Source organism: Chaetodon trifascialis, chromosome 14 (assembly GCF_039877785.1).
Source record: "Chaetodon trifascialis isolate fChaTrf1 chromosome 14, fChaTrf1.hap1, whole genome shotgun sequence".
In the NCBI taxonomy this organism is placed as follows: Eukaryota; Metazoa; Chordata; class Actinopteri; order Chaetodontiformes; family Chaetodontidae; genus Chaetodon; species Chaetodon trifascialis.
In genome coordinates, this window is record NC_092069.1 from 22,368,972 (window position 1) to 22,392,475 (window position 23,504).

General features: G+C 45.2%; 1 protein-coding gene across 1 annotated transcript; it reads right to left on the reverse strand.

Annotated features, from left to right (window-relative positions):
• Positions 1-283: 283 nt before the first annotated feature.
• On the reverse strand, positions 284-23,190 carry palm1b (paralemmin 1b). The gene is made up of 6 exons (XM_070979328.1): positions 22,558-23,190; positions 10,281-10,323; positions 9,178-9,258; positions 4,263-4,378; positions 3,709-3,779; positions 284-3,458 (listed from the first exon to the last, which is right to left on the reverse strand). Exons 2-6 carry the CDS (start codon positions 10,320-10,322, stop codon positions 3,085-3,087), a joined length of 684 nt encoding a protein of 227 aa, XP_070835429.1. The 5' UTR covers position 10,323; positions 22,558-23,190; the 3' UTR covers positions 284-3,084.
• Positions 23,191-23,504: the final 314 nt, after the last annotated feature.

The following is a 23,504-nucleotide window of genomic DNA, read 5'->3' on the forward strand; positions in this document are numbered from 1 at the left end:
CCCATTTATGCCTGACTCTTCTACATTATTCATTCCCCATAAATGAGGGTAAATTCAATTATATATGGTTTTCATAGTTCTTTTTTTTACAAGGCAACTGCATTAATCCCATAATTAATGGATGTTTATCTGCATATAATTGTGCATACTTCTCCCCAGAAGGGTGTCCTGTTCCCATCTGTGACTGCCATCCACTATGATGCCAAAACCACACACGCTACACACAGCTTATGTGTACACTTCCATCTACAATATGTGTACATTTGGTTAATTACATACACACTTATCTGACTTGCCGTAAACAAACAGTAGTTTTATTCAAGATTAAACATTTAGACGACCACAGAATAGATGAACAGGCATTGGTCTAACACAAGGTTGCTTTTTCTGCTGCTGTCCCAGAGACCCACTAGTATGCAAAGCTTCAGCTCAACAAATGTACATGTATTTCTATGTACACAGATGTATGTATGCATATAGATATGTACACATATATGCATTTGTGTATGCTGTACATAAATACATAGACTGTCAGTCAGTCTCCTGCATAAAGCTTGTATCCCAGCAAAATCTTAAACTTTGGGTGTAGTTTCTTGTACGTGTGGAGGTTTTCAAGACACCGAAAGTAGTCTGCATATTACCTATTGTTTGAGCTGCATTTATTCATCCTGTGAAAAATGAGTAGGATCTGTCATAGTTGTGTGGTGACCCTCTAGACTAGAAGGCAGTGTTTCCAGCGGGTCATCATGAGCACGTACAAACCCCGGTCTAAAAATGGCAGCAGACAGACAAGTCCAACCAACTGAACCTGACGAAGGCACCAACAATACACAGATGTAGTCATCTTTTTTTTAAAAACACACACATCAAATACAACATACCGCCTCGCAAAGAGGCCATAGGAAAGAAAAACATGAGAGTCAATATAAGAGAGAAAGTTGCAGGTCGTACAACTGTACATATGGAAAGCATAGACTGCACTTGGTCTGCCCACGCGTGTTGACCTCCCTTTGGAATGTTAGAAGGGATCATTTCTCTGGTGGTTAATGCAGGCAGGACTTGAGAGAATGCATCTGGCACTGAAGGTTGCGAAAGACTCTCTTATTCAACGAGCGTACGCAGGAGGCAGTAGGTTCCCACAATCCCCCTCACCAGCGGTTTGAGCGAGACAGAGGGAGCGAGATGAAAGGAAAAAAAAAAAAAAAAAAGTTGGTGGATGGCGAGCGGTAGACGAGACTCAGGATTAGCACCAACTTCAGAGGTTTTTGAACTGCGTGTCTCCGAGCATAGACGGTGGGGCTGTGTGCGTTCCACGAGGATGAAACAGTGAGAAAATGGTGATGATGTGTGGGTGAATCGGTGACATGAGTGAGTCCTGGGGGGGGGGGGGGCATAGAATCACTGACCCAGACTGTCCAGTAGCCTCTAGTGGGCTAACACGCATTTCAAATTGCTATAATGTTTATGCACGATTTGTCTTGCACATAAAATACGGCCTAATTCTAAACTTGGGCGCCTAAATTCTTCATATTGTGTTTAAGAGTCTTAAGGTCTCCAGAGAGCAGCTTGATCTGTGAGAGGAGTCTTTTTCTTTTTCGAGCACTACTGGGCCCAGGTCTACAGACAAAGAGTCAGGGGTTAAACTGGGAGCGAGCGGGACAGAAACCAGCAGCCGACCAACACACAGTGAAATTACAGTATCATCAGATTTTATTTGGTTCATAAAGAGACAAAAAGCTTTTTTTCTTTTTTTTACGGCGAGCGGTGCAAGCCCGCCTCTTCTCGTTATGGTAGAACGAATCCCAATTTAACCCCTGGATTTACATTCATGTGAACATGATAGCGTATAATAAAGACCTAACAAGTGACAAGACACTTAAAACAGTTGCAAGGCTTCATGCAGTGCTACCTCATTAGATTTACATTGAGTCTACTGTTGAGAGAACAAAATTACTGAAGCATTTCTAAATCGTTGTGCAATGGTTTGTCTTGATCTATGGAACAGAAAGTGAGTGTCGCCGCCTTATTTGAAAAAAAAAAAAAGCTCTGATCCTCATGTACATGTTCCACGTATGGTATCTATGAGAAGCTAATTCGGCTACTGCTAATTAGCCTCTTACTGCTAATTAGCCTCTTTCTCTCTGTGCTGTGGAGTTCTTTTCAAACTTAATGCACATCTCTAACCTGCCAATTATACGCATTGTTACTGATAGAAAGACTTGTGTGACTAAAGATATGAGCACGTATGAGTCTAAGAAAGCGCAGACACTTGTTATGATTGTAACGCGAATCTGGTAGTGCTTACGAGCTTACATGCAGTTAATGTTTGGAGATGATACAGAGAACCCAAAACAATAAATACATTGTATAAAACATAATTTCATATCAATATATTAAAATACTATTTAAAATAATATCTTAGACAATATTGCAATATGAAATTGACCGATAAATAATTGGTAGGCCTACACAGAGAAATATATATATTTAAGTATCTGTGTCCTTCATAGTTTGCTGTTTTTGACTTAAATGATTTAAAGTTTCCAGATTTCCCCCAGCGGGTAGCAGTACAATCCAGAGAGCTAATACATTTTCTTTTTTTGTCCAACAATAATAACAATGAACTTACAGTACACAGTCCCATAATAAAGATATACATACTGAATACAATATAAATGTCAAGACAGAAAAATAGAAAAATATCAATAGAAACCAAAAGTCAAATACATATCAGAGAAAGTATACAGAGTAAAGTGTACTTATGAGTCTTTGTGGTTCTTGTTGTAGCTGGAGCTTGTGTTGGCTCTCATTGTTGGTATATTGGCTGTGGAACTGTACGTTTTTTTGTTTTTCTTTCCAGTCCTGGCGCACGCACGCACGCACGCACGCACGCACGCACGCACGCACACACGCACACACACACACACACACACACACACACACACACACATAGACACAAAATAACGCACATCTGCAACTACAGACACATGCACTAGCACACATGCCTGCACAGGAGCAGGTGTGCACGCACCCACACACACACACACACACTCACCCACACACACACACACACACACACACAGCTCACATGACCGTGCAGCATTTGCAGGTCTGTTTCTTCTCCTTCTCTCCTTCCTCTCCGCCACCGTTGGCCTTTTCTTTCTCCGCCATGCTCCCGTTGGGTGGAGCCTGCTCCGCCGTGGCCGCCTCTCCTCCCGCTTTCCCGTCCCCGTCCTCGATCACAACAAACTCAGCCTTGACGTTTCCGTCCACCCCCTCCATTCCCAAGGCCGTGCGGGTCTCCTGCTCCTCCTCGACGGTCTTGTAGCCCATGAACACCAGGGTCACGGGGTTGTCTGCGCTAGCTTGGTCAGGACTGGGACCCAGCAGCTTGGCCTCAATCCCTGTCACCTCTCTCTTGGGGGTCTGACCAGAGGTCTGCACTACACCATTCTCACCTACAGGGGGCGCCAGAGTATCATTGAGAGGTTAGGAGAGTGCCAAAAGGAAAGAGGGTGGTCAGGGTAAGTCACAGAGACAAAGAAAGAAAGGAAATATTGTTTTAATGACCTCCGGCGGAAAGGCACAGTTTAATGGAGCAAATGAAGAGGCCATTATTAGCTTGCTCTGTCTTCCCGAGACAGGTGGTCAGGCCGCGTTGCCATGGTTTCCTGTGTGATCATACGTTGCCATGGGTACTGAACTTACCTCCATTTTCTTTGGCCACACCCTTATTGGCTGGCACGTCTGTCTCCAGCTCTTCAATCTCTTGTTCCAGCCTGGCTCAGGAACACACACGCGAGGAAATGAATTAAGTTTAAGCGGTGGTCCTTTACACCACTGAGTCTATGGTGGACAGTATGAAGTCAAACACGGAGTATAAAGCCAGTTATTTATAGATCTTCTTCTTCTTTCACATTTTATCCAGCTGAACACTTTACCCACAATGCAATTAAACTATTTCTGGACACATTTCTGCAACACATAACGATCACACGGCATCAAAAGCATCGTGGTCCCTGTTCAAAGCCTGCAGCTTCGTCTCTAATGTCTTCTAGTGCGACATAAGATTTCTATTCCACAGTCATCCCTCCCGCTGTTTTTGTTTTAGCATTGGTAAAATGTACGCACGCCTACGTTTTCACCACAACAACCACACGTTTGACCCATGCACATGCAAATAAAGATAATATTCTGTTTTAATAATCGTCTCTTTCAGCTGGTTTCAAAGGTCGGACATGCAGGGGTTTTCACATGCTGACCTGAGGATGACCTGCTCCAGGAGTTTGGTCTTCACCTCATCCTCCTGAAGACGCTTCTGAGTCTCCTCCTCCGCTGGAGCTCCATCTAACAACCAGCGCTCCCTCAGTGCCTTCGACTGCAAGAGAACAACATAAATACAGACATGTTGAGAGTTAACGCGGAGAAAGGGAATTAGTTAAGGCAGAGGAGTTATTTCTTATGAACCAAAAGGGGAAGATGTTTCACACAATGGCCCACCTGCACCTTCACGTGTATGTCAGCTTTAATGGAAAGAGCCTGAGCAGGTAGAGGACTCTTTGATCTTTCATCAGGAGCGGCTGATTAATTAATTAGCAGTGATTCGATCTCCCAAAATGCCAGGCGCCATCACCCTTTCTCACACGGACATCAGTGTAATTTCTGTCCAGAGGAGATTAGTGGCACTTTCACTGAGAACGACACGTCCTTTTAGCTAATCTACAACAAAAATCAAGCAGCGAGCGCGTCCAGCACTTCTCTGCTGACCGCGGCCGCTCGCTGATTCTGTCACATACTTCAACCGCTGCCAACTTGTTGTTGCCAAGTGGACTATGGCACCCGGCCAGAGGCATCAAGGCCTCTGGCACTGAATGGAAAAATGTAAAATAAGATGTAATTATCCTATTATCCTCAGTTGAGCACGGGATTGTAAATCTAAGATGAGTCACTAAAAGATAAAATAGTGTAATGGTGTCAAACATTTCCTAGAGGTTGATGATGAGTATGAAAGGAGAGCACTCTGTGACTAAACTGTGGCTAAATTTGTCAGCTGTTAGCCTCATTATAACAGCAGAGGCTAATTCTAGGACAAAATAGTTAAATACTTGAGCTAAAACAAGCAACATGGGAATGAAAATGTATATATTTTGTTCTGAGGTGGAGTTCTATTCCGATCTATGTTTATTTCCTCTATCAGTTTCCAAACTGCCCTGACCCCCCATCCACATTCCCCCCCGCTGATAAGCTAATATCAAAGCGAACACTTGGCGTGCTTTGTGGTAAATATAACAGTGCGTCTCCGTCGCAGCTGTTAGCCCGTGCAGGGAAAGGCAGCCCCGCTCGGCCGTATGGAAAAGTGCGAGAAAAAGCTTGTTTTCACGAGCTGGACTGAAAATCTGGACCTGCGCTCGATGTGAATTCCTCTCTAGTGATGCAACAAGAATTTCTACAGCAAAACTCCCCGTTTTTTCTCTTCCTCTTCTCCGACCACCGCCCCTTCCTCTCCCTCTCGCTCTCTATCCATCATCAAGTTCATGAACTTTTTTGATGTGTGTACATTATACTGAATGAGGCCGTAAATGTCAGGATGTGTTTCCCTCGGTTTCAATCCCCGTTTATCTGTTTTTATCCGTTACAGCGCCGCTCTGTCGTTCTGTTTCAACTCTTACTTACTGTCCCCATTGAGTAATTTAGCTCCAGACGCTCAGCTGCACACAGCTTCGCAGCACACACACTCACACGGTGTAACTCAACACTCTTCATACCCCAGCCCTGCTCGGTCTCCTGGGCTCTGAATCTAACCCTGCTTCCCTCTGTCTCTCTCTCTCACTACTCTCTCAATCTTGCTCGCTCTCTCGCCACACCCTACTACCCCCAACGCCTGACATCACTTAATGTACTCACTCATGTGTACACACACGCATGCACACACACACACACACACACACACACACACACACACACACACACACACACACACACACACACACACACACACACACACCAGTCTGCACCAGCAGCCATAAAGCCGGTGCGCTGAAGTTACGTCTCTCTCCATTGTTCTTTGGAGTAAAAGCTGCTAACGTAGCAGACAAAGGGCGGAATTGTGATACACACACACACACACACACACACACACACACACACACACACTCACACACACACGTCAGTACATCTGAATGTACTGAGCAGCTGTTGGGGAAAGAGCTGTATTTCAAAATTCTTCCATCTTCAGCTATTTATTCTTTTTAAAGTACATAACTCAGTTTATCCCAAATAAAAAGCATTTATCATAAACTGCTTAAAGACTTTTTGGAAAGAGCACTTGTTTGCTTTCTTGCCATGAGCTACGTGAAAAGATTGGACCGCTGTCTCTCTGTCTGTCTGTCTGTCTGCACAGTGAATATTAGCCTAGCTTAGCACAAACACTGAAAAGTGATGGGCACAGCTAGCGTGGCTGCACATACCGCCACAAAACCAGTATCTGTTGTTTTTTTTCTAATTTTATGAACGTCACTTTTCATGCGCTCCCATATAAACTGTGTGTTTTGCATATTTGGACAAATAAGAATATCGGATGTGGATCAGAGGTTTTAATTAGAGGGAGCGCCAGCTGCTGCAAGCACAATCATATCTTCTATAGCTTGCTAATTAAAAGCAGAACTCGTATGAATGCTTTCTGTGCTAACACTGTATTACGTAATCTCACCATTTTGTCTGCACTGCTAGAGTGCGAATATGTGTGTGTGTGACCCTGTGTTGGTGTGATTTAATAGTGGGGCAGGTACACTCTTATAAAAATGTTGCGTGTGAACGGAGAAGTTTATTGGCTTTTCCACATGAACGCCACCTCTGGAAAAGCCATACTTGCTGTGGTTTGCACAAAGAGCCTTCTAATGCTCCTGTACAGCGTGATTGCACTTCCCCTCCGTCTATCTGTGTGTGTGTGCCGGCGTGCGAGACGAAAGCGGGGTGCGGTGGGTGTAAGAGCCGTTTCCTGTTGGTGGGAGTGGGACAAAAACCTGTTTCCTCTGCCGAAGCCCTCTGCATTGTCTGAGGCTTCTGTGTTCTTTCATGAAGCGACGCACACAGAAAGCAACACGCACACATGTAGCGACACACACTTACAAAGGTTCGCTCTGAAAATAGAAAAAGTGGGAGCACGCGAGGACAATAGCGCAGGTCACAGCCATTTTTGCGCACATGCGTCTACGCGCCGCGACCTTTGCTCGTATCTGTGACCTGCTGGATCGTCCGCGGCTGAAATAGCTTTGATAGTGCTGACACACGCGCTGACAAAAGCCTGGGCTCTGATATAATACGCGTGTGTGTCCGCATGCATGCAGATTTCAACGTGTGTGCGCGTGTGCGTATAAACAGCATGTGGAGGAGCCGCTGGCGTTATCTGCCGTCCATTCCGAACATTCCGTGACAGCAGTAGTTTGGGAGTATCTGACTATGTGGGACCGGTGGATTTGAAAGGGATTGCTGGGTTTAGATTAGCGCTCACGTCGTTCCTGAAAACACAGAACTGAGCGGTGGTACTCCCGTCCGCTTGTTTCACATTCTGGTAAAAGCAAGGGAGAGGCGTGTAGGGGCCCAGGTTACACTTGGAAACAATTTTATTCATGAAAACATTCATGTTATCAGTGCGAGAGCTCCGGCACATTTCAAACAAAGTGTTCTCAGAGGATGTCGAACACAGAGCTCCTCCTCACCAGTTCACTCACGGCAGCGTGAGGTCTTTCTGTGCACATAAGGTGGTTTACCAGTCAAGGTGAGGGCGATGAAAAACCCAAAGGATGTATAATTTAGTGTGTTAGAAATTTAATTTATGTATAGAAAAGTCATCACAAGCACGCTCAATTTAAAGTATGTTTGACATATACTTTATAAAAGTGGACTTCTAAATAGATGTCAGTAAGTTCTACTTGAATGTATTAAAAATTAATATACTGGTTCTGCAGTACTTAAAGTGGTACTTACAAAAAGTACTTCATTGTAAGTGTACTTATGAAAAGTATATATATGTGTAGGATTTTCAAGTCCTTTGTAATACATGCTTAATTAAAGCGTACTTTGATTTCACTTCATTTTTAGTAAATTTAAGTATTCCAATACAATTGTGATGAAAGTGTGCTTTGAATTCTCATGAATTCACTGGTGTACTTCAGTACACTGCAAATATTACTCAAGTGGTACACAAGGACTAGTCAAACTTGTCCAGACAAACAAAAAAAAGACGAACGGATGGTTTATTATGTATGTACCAAACAGGACGCACAGATTCTGGATGGGGTCTGGATGAGGAGATGTTCTATCAGGTTATACTAGAAAAGAAGTCGTTCATACAACGTGTCGTCCGACCGCAGCGCAGATCAAAAGCTTCGAGCTGTTCTGAACAGCCACACTCGAAGGCGGGCTGAGGGCAGAGACGTGATATCATCTAAATACGCTGCGAATGTTCTGCCAGTCTGCCGAGAACATCGACTCTCCTGCTGTCTTTTGTTGCTCTTTACTGATCCGCAGCGTGTTTAATCACAGCCACCGTGACTACAGATATTCCAATCACCGTGTGCACTCTTATGATGCTCTTGAGGTGTTATGAATTAAACTGAAGGCTTGCTAGCTCTTTGCTCATTCAAGGATCTGACTCAGGGACCCGAGGGTGGATTTCTTTCCTGGAACTGATTCATCGAGGAGTCAACATCTGCCTACTTAAGGCGGAAATAACAGGTTAACTGGAAAGACGTTATCCAAAACCCACTGCTGAGGACATGAAAGCACGAAGCAGGTGAGGCTTGTCCAAATCCTTGCATGGTCTCGTTCCCGTTGTAAAGGTTTGGACGAGCTTTGATTGTGCCTGGTGCACGCTGCGGCGATTAAAGCTCAGCGTGGTGCCGCTGTTTGTTCTCAAATCTGCACAAACCGCCTGTGAGAACATATCAGGGTTTGACTTTATCTGCTGCAAACTGCCCGCTTAGATTACAAAAGACGGCGGCAATAAAGACGAGCATCCCAACCCGGCTACCTGTACGGTCACCCCAATTGCGACCACTTTTGCATCATTTTGGACGTTTTATTTTGAAATAACCCAATTACACCGAAGGTATTCCCACAGGTACAGCAGTACAAATAGGGCATGTGTAAAATGTGTGTGGGAGTGTGTGCACGCACCTTGAGATGCTGGAGTTGCCGCCGGTCATCATCCAGCTGCCTCCTCTTGTTTTCGATCTCTGTCTGCCTCTTCCTCTTCTCCTGTTACAGCAAACAAACATTATGATTACTCGGCAAGCGTGCACAACAACACTAAGAGCATTATGAATAAGATGTTTTGAAAGAACACAACACTGTGTCTTCAATCTGGCTGGGTACCAAACTTGTTAGTCATTAGTACGGTGTCTTATCTTACAATTTGCAGCCTTAGTGTTTTAATGGTAGTGCTGATGATTTAATGGCAACTTCTGATGACTGAGTACATTATGTGTAAGTCAGTGTAATTACTCAGTGTATCAGAAAAGCGGTAAGAGAGGAAGCGATAGCAGTTGGTGCACAGCTACTGGATGCCACCATACACTTTTAGCCCCCTATTATTGACTCCATATGTTAAGTTAATTCCAGGAAAATGCTTGAAATGCTGATGTTTGATATGGAAGTCGGTGCTGTAATCAGAATCAGAATTGGCTTTATTGGCCCAGTATGTGTGCACATACAAGGAGTTTGACTCCAGTTTACGCATTGCACTCAATCAGTGTACTTGTATTGGGGGAAAAAGAGACAAAAACAAGCAAACGGCTGAAGAATAAGTTAAGCAGAGGTAAGTTAAATAGTGATACTCTTATTATCAACATCCTAATGTTGTGTATTTAGCAATACTGTGATTACTACGTTAAGTATCTTCTATAGAAGCTTCGATAGATGTTCACGTTCAATTTTCTGATGGCTGCGTAATGATTTGGACAAATCAAATGTGTTTCAGTCACAGAATGTTTTATGAAAACTTATAACACCATATACTTAATTATACTGGGCAGAAACCTGGATATGCTGTGTCACAGGTAGAGAGCAAAGGGAAGCGAGGCCTGCAGAGACGCAGCCGGAGCTGCTGCATTAGCTTTCAGTGTCCTCTAATGGGTGAAGGAGATGGGATCTGAAACGTTGAGTCATTAAGACGGGCAGACAGATCCTGACGAGCACCAATGATTTGTTGCTTCTGCAGCCATCAGTGTGATGTGCCCTCTGTGTGTGTGTGTGTGTGTGTGTGTGTAGAAAGAACTTACAGCGATGGCCTGGAGTCTCTCCTCTTGTGACACCTCAGCCATCCTGGAGGAATGAAATAGAGACAGATCGAGGGAGAAAGAGAGACAGACAGAAAGAGAGAGTTATAACCACATGACCACCAGCGTCAGACATGACACACAGTGACAAACAACCTTCCCCGACCGAGGCGTTCGCTCTCCAGCTGTTTACCTTCCAACGACTTCCCAGTGACTGAGGTTAAATATCTGTCTGCTTGCACTAAATCAGTGTCTCTTCCCGGTCAGGGAGAGCCAGTGAGCGCATGCTAATGGGCTAGCAGGGCACTGCTGGAGATTCCTGCTCTAATAGGTTCCAGACCGGAGCTCCAGGATGGAGGATGGACGGAAGCAGAGCTGGAGCAAGAGTGGAGGGACTGCAACTGCTGCTCCACCGAGACGAGGGCGAAGCTAGCACAGCAGCAAGCTCCCTCAAAAATCACACATAATACACCAATTTTTCTGTCATAAGAAGAGAAGATATACAATACTTATGACAGGGATTGGCATAATATGAATTAAGCAGAAGAGGAACCAGTTTACACTTCTGTTGCACAGGAATATATATGAAATTTCATTTAAACACTGGATTGGGACAGTTTTTCTAAGGAGCAGTCTCCCTCAACGAAGGGCGCATGTTCATATTGGTAAACTACAGGTGTAATGTGCAGCATAACACTATGATGTAAGTGTTGAACAGGTGCACAAGTGCGTTCAATTCTTATGCTGAAATCAAGATTCGGTCTGACACAATCAGTTCAGTTTTCGAGCCCAAATGTCGAACAAACGTCATACTCAAAGCTTCTGTTTTGTGCTGATTATCTTTGCTTGACATCGCTGTAAAGTCTTTGTGTTTTGGACTGTGGGTTGGACCAAACAAGATGCCTCCTCGGATGTTTTTCATTGTTTTCTGACATTTTCAAATGATGACTCGAGAAATGAAAAAGCAAAATAATCGAAGATGAATAACATAGTGTAGTGCTGCCCTAACTAAGACGTCACAGATTTACATTTAAGATAAATGAATGACCGATGGGTTAATACCTCTACTTGAAGAGTTGTCCGATCATTTCCTGTAAAACCACATGATACTTTCAGGGCTTGCTGAGACTTGATAAAGTTAATTAACGGGGACTTAACTAAACTTATAATGGGTGACGTCTCTCTGCGTTGATGTAATTATTTTGCATACTAGCAAGAACCTCTGGAAACCTTAGAGTGTGGCTGGAATGTGATAAGCAATGCAGCCCACAAATGAAGGCACTTAGTGTGAATAAATCCACTGCCTTGGTGTCCAGTTGCTTTGGTTGCTCAGTTTGCAGAAAGGGAGAGGACCTCTCAGGTTACTGTTTTGTGGATGTGTAAAAAAGAGATTGGAGACGGCGAATGGAGCGCAGAAAGAGGCCACGGCAGCAGTTTTCCAGCCTGAACCGAAACGGCATCACAACACATATGGGATTCTCATTTAGCTCCGACAACAACAGCTCTACTTCACTCCACACCCAGCCCTCTCTAGTGCCAGCGAAATGTGTTCAAATTGTTTGATGGTGTCACGCCTCCTCCTGATGAGTGGCCAGAACACCCGCTGTAACTGTTTACATTTGCTTGCATCATTTCCCACTAAGCACCCATAAAGCTTGGATTGTGAGCGAATCAGTAGAGTAAACCCCTCCTATCTTGGCCTTGCTGTAGGGTTCATCTGATTGCTATTTCCCCCCACAAAGGCATGCAATGCAACAAAACAGCCACGCTTGTTAGTCCACTGTCCGACCACAGAAGCTGCATAGGACTGATGGAAACCTCAGGGGTGTGTTATAAAAGGACGCTCTGTAACACGCAGAGTTTTTCATCTTTGGCACACATGCATTCAAACACCACGCCGCTCTTTGCTCTCATCACATGGAGACCCTTTGGAGAAAAAGTAAAACCGCAATCATCTGATCAACACACGCACGCATGCGCGCGCACGCACACACACACACACACACACACACACACACACACACACACACACACACACACACACACACACACACACACACACACAGAGTACTGTCTAGACACATTCTTTCTCATTTTCGCCTTTCCCACTGATCCAGCACAAACAGGAAGAAAGGAAGAAACATCTGGAGATGCACTAAATAAAATCAGGCCAAATAAGAGCAGCCAGCCCTGTCAAATTCAATAATGAATAATACAATAAGTACTGTTTATGTCCATGTTGTGCATTTTAGAACTTCTTTTCTCCGTCAATCTCCTTCCCTTCCCAGCCCTGAGGTGAAAGTAGAAGCAGGGCACTTAACCGGCTGAGCATCGGGGGACTCATCTGGATCAGCTCATTGGTGGTATGAAGGAGGCCTGGAAGCAAGGCTTGACCATCCCGACCGGTGAAAGGTCACTGTGAGCATCGGCAGGGACGAGGCAGAACACGCCCACAGCGGCGGATATGACGGGCGGAAACGGCGCAGAGACCGGGGGTGCATGGACAGAACGAGCCACATGGTTTTCTATTAATGTTCATTAACTCTGATGAATGAATCGGTTGTGAAAAAAATGAAGGAAACTTTCCCCCCGAACAAAGCAGCATACAGAGAAAAACCCCACTCTGCTCCAAAGTTTATTGGCAACAGCTTGCACACAGAACGCCAGAGAGTCATGCACACCTGAACACTGAATCCTACGTCATATAAACAAATGACTGTTTAGATTATTTCACCTAAAATCATCAGTTACAGAAGGTTTATTTATATGTTTACTAAATGCAATTTTTAAAAAAGTAATTTAAGACTGGCAGGTTGGTTATCATTTTTCTTAAGGCTGATACATCACCTGAGTTTTGGGGTCCAAACCCAAACTTTTTTAACACCTTGCTCTGAAGAATGTAACCATGATTCTCTTCAAAACACACTGTTCTATAATGGGACAAACCTAACAAATGCATTAGTGTTTAAGTCCGTCTCAGCATAAAAATGTCATAAGAGATCTTTGCCTAAATTAAATTGTCCAAAAACATCAGGAAGTCGAAGCTTTTTCCAGAGCTTGGAACTGTTTTAGCTGCTATTGTCTGACTGAGCTTCCAGAGGTCACATAGTCAACCTCTATTAGCTGATGAAGACCGTGGTATGCAGCTGAAAATTTTGCAAAAAGCAAGTTAGTTGACTTCCAGTTAAGACGGCTTTACAAATCAAAAATCTAAGAGCCTTACCCATGCTGGGTTTGGTGCTGCAGAGGTTTGACAATCATGCATTCACCTAAAACAAAGCAACTGGAAACAATCAGTCCTCAGTGACAGTGGACAATCTGTGCGGCTCTGAGCTGTGATTTCAGTTCATTTCAAAAGTTAACAGCAGATGTGCACTGGACCATTTTGGGGTTAAATGCTCAGATTTCATTTCAACCCTGAACTGCAGCCCTGCTTCTCTAACTGCTACAGCTGTGATGATTTTAAAAGAGGTATTGGGAAAAAGTACGTCCACCTTGTTGGAACATGGAGCGCCTGAGCCCGACTGCCTCTCTCATAAATTATGAACAAACAGGGAGAAAGGGAAGCAGACACAAAGACAGGCATCTCTGCAGCATAGTTAGAAGAGTAATTACATTTATGGCTAAGGAGGGAAGGCATCCAGGGAGCCGCTCGCAGACAGGCCAGCAGAAACACACTGAGATGGATAAATATAATAGATCAACAATATCAGTCAGGCAGGGCTGATAGAGGAAGTGGTTTTAGCTGGCAGGCTTCGATGCAAACAACACACTAAAACCAGGGATGTTTTTGTGCAAGTGAAAGCAGGTGCACAGCAGAAGAAGTCAAGGAAACGGACTAATGACCAGCAATATTCCCCGGTGGGTGCGCCGCTGCTGTAGCCTTTCCAGGAACACATTAAGTGCCGGCATAGAGCACCAGCTAATGGCATTGTGCTCTCGGTCCTCTGGCACCAGCAGTCACTTAACACACTTTCTATCTACACCGAGACGCCCTGAAAGTGATTACCTTAATGCCAGAGGAGCTAAATGAATAATAATCCCGCTGAGCATCTTTGTTTTGGGATATCATGCTGATCTAAAGCCCAACCTGGATTTCAAACTCTCCTTTGAAAGATGAGATGAAATGTTTTTTCTACACCGAACTGACACCGAAGCCAAATTAGACACAGACTCTCCCACAACTCTGCTGGTTCTGCTTCACCACTTTGTCCCTTACATTGTCCATGTCCATGTCCACCATTGTCCTTGCAGTAACAAAAACACTTTTGAAACTTTCAATGCACGCAAACGGAACAAAGTTTCTTACAGCCAGTTACACTAATATGTTCTGAAAAGTCGGAGAAACATTGTATGAATTATTTACGCTACACAGTCTGGGAGCGAAAAGGTCAGCAAGTACATGCTGTACTGATCTGTACACGAGACCGGTCGCACTGTGGGACTCTGGGACAGCCACGGGCCGTCCGTCACTGTGTCTGTCTGTCGGCGGGAGCGCCACATCGCACCAGATCTCATCACTACTAATCTAGGATTATCTTAAACAAACAACACGACAACCTGGAAATGAACACCGCGGCACGCTGACTCTGATCCTGCCTCCCACGCTCACACGTACTCAGATGCACAGATTGTTTTTAAAGCTTGTTTTTATAGCCTCAGTGCTTCCTTAGGTAGTAAACACTTCAATGCACAATGTCGGAACTGATCTAACACCTACTGCATTGCAGCCACATGGGAAGCCCCAGGGCTCGAGGAAACAGGAACGACATTAACAAAAAACACGAAGAAAGATCGAAGAAGTTTTCACCGGGAGGATGATTAAACCGAACCGCTTCTAAAGGATACAATAAGTCGTGTGATATTCTGTATTTTCCTTACAAATCCCATGAAGGGCCAACTGAAAGCTTATTTCCCAGCCCCAGTGACCACCATTGGTTGCCTAAAAAGTATTTAAAACACATCACTGAGCCACACCGTCACACTGGAGGACGTGTTCCTCCTTTATGATGAAACTCAGTTTCCTAGTAAAAAGTATACATCCATGATGTGTTTTTGAAGTTTGAATTCAGTAGAAATGAATGGGCTTGAAAGACAAACAAGCATATTATTGATTATTATTTATTATGATTATTATTGACTGAATATTACAAATACTACTGGCCTTATCCTTTAAAATGAACCATAACTGTATTTTAAAGTGATTTCATCACTAAAGAACTGTTATAAGCTTGTTGGCCAATTAGAAACCATCTTGTTGACCAATCAGAGCGGCTATATTTACAGACAGGTGTGTAAAATGAGAGACACTGAGAGGCTCTTTCAAATTTCATACCATTCATGTTACAGGTTAAAACAAATCACCTCGGAAAGAGCCGCTAATGGTTCGCCTCGCGGAAGAGAAAAGCGCTCACTCAGGTGTTACTTCACAACAACGAGAACTGATAAGCATGCAGCTATAATGACACACACACACACACACACACACACACACACACACACACACACACACACACACACACAAACTAATACCTGTGTGGAAATTAGAAACCGAGAGGCAAAAAAGGCAGAAAATTGTAGTTAAGGACACACTGAATTGGTAATTACCGACTGTTTCTTGCTCTTTATAGATCATTTCTAGCTCTTCTTCAATAAAAAAGCATGTGCAGACACACATCTCGGTACACACAGAATAACACTGTCTGGCACCAAAATGCTTCCTCTTCAGGAAGAGTGATGACTGTGAGAATGACTCTTGGGCTTAATGACCCAGAACCTGCATTAGAAAGCCGAGAGAGAGTCTGGAAGAGGAAACTAATCTCAAATCCCCTTCACACTCGCTGCGTTGGAGTGGCACTTCTTTCTCCTTCTCTCTACTCCCCACTTCCACGGCTTCCTTCCTCCAGGCCAAAAGAGTTACAGGGACAACAATACTCCTCCCTGCCTTTCTGCCCCGGCCACACACACACACACACACACACACACACACACACACACACACACACACACACACACACACACACACACACACACACACACACACACACACACACTCATTCCAGGCCAGCAGGCACACCGCGGCTTCTCCACCACCTCCCATGCAGCTCTGCATCCTTCTATCTGAGGCACAGTTCTGCTAAACATAAACAGCACGGTGCCAATAAAAACTAGAGGAAGTCCGTTGAGGTCACATGTTAGTATTCCAGGGGTCAGAGGATAAAACTCCTTTCCCCCAGAGGTCACCCACAAATAACAGCTCTGTCAGTGCAGAAGACAGTGAAACTCTGCGTGACCTCCATGCTGAGCGAGGACGAATGAGAAGCCTCACACGTGGAGTGGAACGAGGAGGTCGGAAAGGAGTGAGAGTCAACTGTGACTTCAAATCCGCGTGTCAGAGATTTTCTACTAAGTTAATACCTTCATGCAAATTAAGAAGGATGAAGTGAAGCTCCAGAAATACTGGATCCTCGACTACCCATAATAAAACCCTGTTTGCGAAACACTGGACACTGTAAAACCTACAGAAAAACAGACTCCAATCATTTGCAAACAAACTGTTTACCGACAGCAGATTTACAAAGTGTTCCTGAGCCCATGTGGTAACATCCTTCATCCAATCATGTGTTCACAAAGTGGTGAACCTCGCTCCACCCTTGTGAACGACTGAGCCTCCCAGGATGCCCCTCTCATACCCAATCATGATACTATCACCTGTTACCGATGACTTGTGGGTAAATGTCTTCAAAGTACCCCTTTTGGTACACAGCCTTTGCATGTAAACCTAACCCTAAAACTCGAGCCCAAGCTAAGATTGGTGGCATCATTAGGTCTAATTTGATGTGCTGTGACAGTATTGAGTGGTACCAAACTAAACCTGAGCAATGGCTGCATAAAGTAGGCGTGATTGTAGGATTTTTAGGTTTTGGAAAGGTGCAAAGATGACTGAACGCCGTCACTCCAGTGCTGATGTTGGTGAGGTGTGGTGAGGCCCAGAAACCCCCTTTCCTGTCCTGCCTCAAAGTCCCTTCAGAAACTCTGAGGTGAGAGGACGTCCCCACCCTCCTCTCCCTGGACTCCTCCTCATGTTTGTATTTGTCCACTCGACCTTCATCACTTCCTCAACGACAGACACTGCAGATCTGTAGACTCATGGTTTTTGCTTGTTAACTTCTGTACATCCAGGGAACACATGCTGAGTCCACAGCTCCTGTGACACTTTATTGATCGCTGTGTTTTGATTACAGCCACTGCGCGGAGGTCAGAACGCAGCTTCAGCTTGTAGACGGTGGAAAAACACGTACACAGCGTCTTCGGTGTCACAGACGAGTCTGTGGTGGGATGCTTGAAAGCAAACGCCATGGCTGAGAGTGATGTCGTTCCATCTACTGTGACGATTTGATGCTTTCTTCGCATATATGATCATTTGGATTGGGTTTGGATAAAATAAGCATCATCTTCAGCCATTTGAAACGGGGATATTCGACTATTTTCTGACATCTACCGACAAAACGATTGATTGCAAAGAAAAATCGATCGGGAAAATAAGCACGAGTCGCAGCCCTACGACAAAGCGTGCACCGAATCCCTTCAGAACACTGTGTTCACAGCCTCCAGCAGCCATCAGAGGGACTTCATGTTAAGGCCCTTTGTGTTAAATTTTGTGGTTGTCACTTAGTTTAGCAACAAAGCAGCAGTCCTACAACTGGGAATCTGGGTGCTCCAGAAAAAAGCTCCCTCTCCCTGCTACTGCTTGTCACAAAACCGCCAGACTACAGCAACCAGATAGTGTCACGCGCCTTACTTTCAATGTATGTATAGGCGCTGCAATTAAAAAACCTTGGATGGTGTATTAGCAATCTACCGCCTGATTGTTAGTGGATTACAAAAACAGATGCACTTCTGTGTCCCTGTTCAAGCTTAAATGCATTGCAAGAAGTTAATACAGAGGTTGGTGGTTCTACCTATTGACTTTTTCCTCTGTCTGCGTCTCTTTGTGAAAACAATGCACCAGCATTAGCATCAACATGAGCTGCTGACAGCGCTGCTTTCACGTCTACAGACAGTCATTCTCCAGAGTGGACTCTCTCCTGTGTCCCCGTCTGCTCTCTGGTCAATCAGCAAACTCTACATATCCGGATATAGGAAGCCTACGGACTTGCATTATTGGAGCAGCCTCTTAACACAGGAACCATTAGGGCCAATAGGTGCCTTCCCTCATGGCAAGATCCCAATCCGCACTTGAGGCTCTCGAGAGGCTCAGGAATTGTTTATGCCAAGTATGTTTGCTCAATATCACGTTGTCTAATCCCTTCAGGGATCGTAAAAAACATTCACGAGGGGACAAGACCTCATATTCATTCTCCTCCTTCCCCTTGAACCAGATGTGAATGTCTGTAAGTGTGTGTGTGTGTGTGTGTGTGTGTGTGTGTGTGTGTGTGTGTGTGTGTGTGTGTGTGTGTGTGTGGTTTTGGGTTCAGTTTACCCACAGTGCAAAAAAGATGGTTGATCCTTTTTGTGCTGATTATCAATAGCGCTTTTGATTATCATCCTCGCAACAACACTGGTGATCGTCATATGAGCGCGTGGGTGTGCGCATGTTTCGGGAGGCGTGTACAAGACGCACACACCAGCGCACACGCACAAACGCACACCGCCGAGCACATTTCCCTCTGAGATTAAAATGACTTCGAGGCTAAAAATGACAGTTTATCAGAAGACAGAGTATCTGCTGGGAAGAGGAGTGGAAAAAACAAATCCTCTCTCGTCTTATCTGTCATGACAAAGCAGCAAGGAGGGGGGTTTGTAATGAGAGATAGTCGCAAAAAATGGAAAGAGAAAGTGACTATCCAGGAGGAAAAGAGGAGGCAGAGATTAAAAGAGGAAAAAAAACAGACAGAAAGGGCAAGGTGGATTGCATCGCATTATCAAATAAAATCTCACATCTCTACTATCTGCCCAGATGTTCCTCCTTATCGCTCCGTGTGCTTGCTGAGCAAGCTTTCGCTTCCACTTCCTCTTCCAGCCTACAATACCGCCTTTCAGCTCAAAACAGCAGCTGTAAGGCCTTCTGTAATGCGTGACATTCATTTTCCTCAACTAGCTTGTTGTGATTTCATAACCACTGCAGAGATGGTTTCTTAATGACAGCGAGGTCAGGGAGGGTAATTAGTAATATCCATCACTCTGGGGCTACTCGCTCAGGGCAGGATGTGAACCAGCGAGAGGCTGATAGCCTCTGGTAATGATGCTGTACCAACCACTTCTGCCAGCAAACAGCACTCCCTCTGCTATGCCGAGAGCAAATTATTTGCTGTTGCTTCTGATGTAGGAGTTACTTTAACCTCTTAACATTTTCATTAAACCTGCATTAACTCCGTTTTTTGGCGCTTTTTTTGATGAAGGGGCAGCGGGAACAAGCTGCAAACACAACACTGCCATGCTAGCACCTTTTAAGTGGGTAAGATGGTCGTGTTGGGATTCATGTACGTGTTTACACATCCATACAGAGCGAGTTTAACATCCACTTGGAGGCCTGAGAAATGTAAATCAAATGTTGTTTTATCTCTGTTTTGGTCTCAACTCCCTCCTAAAGGGGAGATATCTGGATCTAAGCTGCTAAAAGCTCCACTGTGTTCACCGTCTAGTTTCTAGCTTTGTGTGCTTACAGCTGCCTTCCCAGTCAGGAAATGTTGATGGGAGTGGTGAGACTTAACCAAAACAGCAAAGTTGCGAGTCTGCAAAAGCAAAATGAAAGATCCTAACATCTGAAATGCAGAGCTGGGGGCTAATTCTCCGTGGGTTTGTCGCTATGAGCGATACCTTTTTGCATGTAAGCGAGCACCAGGTGGCAAGTTGCATTAAAATGAGCCACGACACTTTTCGGTGTTGCACTTTTGCTCAAACAGCTGCTCAATCTGACCAGTTTTCTCCCTGTGAATATCTGTTGGAGCAATCAGAGCTTACTAAAGGGCACTTTCACTGCAGTTAGTTGGTGGTAAAATGTGCCACTCGTTCACATTTCACCTAATTTTTCACTGACAGTCCTAGATTAGGATGAATGACCTTCCGGTTACCAGCCCATTTCCCCTATCTAAATTGGTGAAAGCAGATCCATCCCAGTGCCCGGCCTGTCAGGCCAGGAGACAGCCATCAACACACACACACACACACACACACACACACACACACACACACACACACACACACACACACACACACACACACACACACACACACACACACACACACCATCCTTTTTTTTGCAAAGGCAGACTAAAATGCACACTCAGAGCTGCACATAAGCAAACACACATGCGGAGATAAGATACCTGTAAAAGCACACAGAGACCCACACACACAGAAACGGGGCTGTCCACAGTCATAATGCCACATGATGATTGGGTGGACAAGACAAGTGCTGTCAGCTCCACTGCGAGTTGCTGACACAACACAGAGCAGCAGCGGACCGTCAGCTAACACGCCGCCAGGCTGAGGCCTAACGTGGACTTAACGTGTCTCGCTCCAACAATAAAATGACACAACAGACAACAAACCATGAGCAGAGGTGTGCTGCTGACGCTCGAATTCGTCCATGTCGACGCTCCTAATTCTCACAAATTCAGTCCCTTGTAACATGTAGTTTACTTAGCGCCCATATTCTTATGATAATGATTATTTTGTGCCCTGAGATCTGACTTTGTGTTATTGTGTGCTTTGCTAACAAACATGGACAAATGAACGAAGACTTCTGCACAGAATCTAACAAAGCAGAGGTTCATGGGAAACCAGAGTGCTGTGATTTGTTTTCTAAACTCTAGAAATATGGTCCAATCTTTTATTTCTTTGCTAGATTTCTAAAATATATGTGACACAGTGCAGAATTTGGTAACGAAGAGAGAAAATGCATCGTTCCTTGCACTTGTCTTGGTCTTGCAAACATGCTCTAAGGACTTGAGATCAAGTCACTTTGGCTCCTTTTCAACAACACTCATATTCACACCTGCTCCGTCGCCTCAGAGTCGACGCGCTCCACTTATTTTCCACGCATTTCCAGGATTCACACAGGTGTCACTACAGCCGTTTACGTAAAGAGAGCCTTCGACCTGCGTGTGCTTCCAGGACAGTGGGTGTGTTTTGTTTGTAGACTCCGTGCTATCATGGTGAACTTGCTGGTCAACAAAGATGTTGTCCACAACAGTCACGTAGGTTCACAGGGCAGACACCCAGGAGAGAAACAATGGACACGAGACCAAACAAAAACACACCCTTTGTCTGGTTGTGCCTATGCCTGCTGTGATCAAACATTATTACAAAAACAGAGGAAAAATCAGGACCTGGTCCAGTCCATACTGGTCTATTACACACAGGAGGAGAGGATGCACGAGCCTACATGATATTCTGACAGGACAGAGGAGGCAGACCACCACCGATGGCAACCTGAGCTGAATTTGCTGCTGGGGATGCACGAGCCTCATTCTCTGGCGTCCTAAACCAAAGTGCCTGGTCCACTGCACAGTGTGAATTCCAGACAGGAGTATGTAATGGCCAAGGTTTTTCAGCTCATGCGCGCCATGTTGGAGCAGGCTGCTCACATCACAACACACCACAGTGTTACTCCTCTCCTCTCTCTCTCCTCCACAGCCTGAAGCCAGGCAGCATCTCTCACCCATGCAGTGACGGCCATGCACGGCTGCTGGCGCCACTGGAAATTCACCGTCGAGGCAAAAAGAAATTAAAAGGCATCCTGAAACCACTCTCCTAAACAGATCGATGTTACACGATGGAGCATCAGAGACGCTCGCGTAAACATGTCGTCCCGTTACACCTGTCTGTATCAAAGTACAGCACAGTAACGCGGCCTCTGGGTATCTAATAAAGACTGTTGGCATGACATAATATTGCAGCTATTTTTTTTTCTGTAATCAGCTCCAAAGCAGCGCCTGACTTTTGTGCCAGCTTGCTATTTAGATGTCTATGCCCCTGGAAGGATGCTGCGCCTCTTGTGATCAGCCTACTAGTTGTAACCTCGAATTAAAGCAACGACCGTGTTTACAAGAAAAGGCTTTCATTGGTGCAGACGCTTAACGCCGATATTTCTCTTCTTTTTACGCTTGTCTCCATCCCTCTGCCCCGCTCTGTCATCCCGAGCCAAAGGATGCTGCCGGAGTGGGAGCTTAAATATTGCGCCGCTGCTCAAGCAGCCGCTGGACAAACCGCCAAAAGCGGGTCAGCCTGAGGAAAACACGGGCACGACCGCCGCACAGCGCAAAACGCGACTTACTCAGATGCGGATCCCTGTCGCTTCCCGCCACGGACGTCTTCCAAACAGGGTGTCTCCTTGTTTATTTCTGAGCGTCAATCCGGAATACTCTCACCACCCCTTCCTCTCCACCTCCTCCTCCTCCTCCTCCTCCTCTTCTTCTTCTGGCTGGCACCCCTTCTGTTATTGCTGAAGTGATGCCGTGGGCAGCCCGAGCGCGCAGCCCGACAATAATAAGCGCCCGATGGTTTCCTCTGGAGCGAAAAAGACGCACGACGGACTTGACTCTGCCCTCTGTGGAAGCCTCATGGACGATGGGGCGTCGTCTGAAGCAGGTTGTAGTCTAGTTAGTGTTTGGGTGAGTGAGGGAGGCAGAGTGGTATGTGGAGGGGAGCGAGAGGGGAAAAGGATACGCCTCCCTGCCTTGTGGAGATAAATGGGGCCCAGGCTGCGCGCGTTGACTGAGATATGGGTCCTCCTCTCCAAACGGGGGCCCTGCTGGCTCTCCTCCAGCCTTATCATATGACGTGCAAAGGAACCAGGCTGTCTGCTTCAGGGCTGCAGAGGAGCGGTGTGCGTGCAGCCCAAAATTGGGATCAAATCCAGAGGAGACTGAGACCATTATTTCATTTCTTCTGTCCCACTTCGCCATCTAGTGGTGGAGAGACTCAATGTCAAGATTTCTCAAGATGTGCTTTCGTTCTGTTACATAAATGACCTCGGGCTGTGAGGCTGAATGGCTTTTCTGCCTGAAGCAGTCATTTCGAGACGTCCTCGGTCTATCGCATATTTTTCTTCTGAAAAATGAACCAAAGGGGCCACAGTGATGTACATTCTTGTTGTTAAAATATTTTGCCGTCGCTTGTTTTTGTCTGACCCAAATTATTCTTTCACATCTGCATCCTCAAATCAACCAAAATATGTTGCACCTGCACCCACCTTCCAGCAGGTGGAGCCCATGTTTCAGA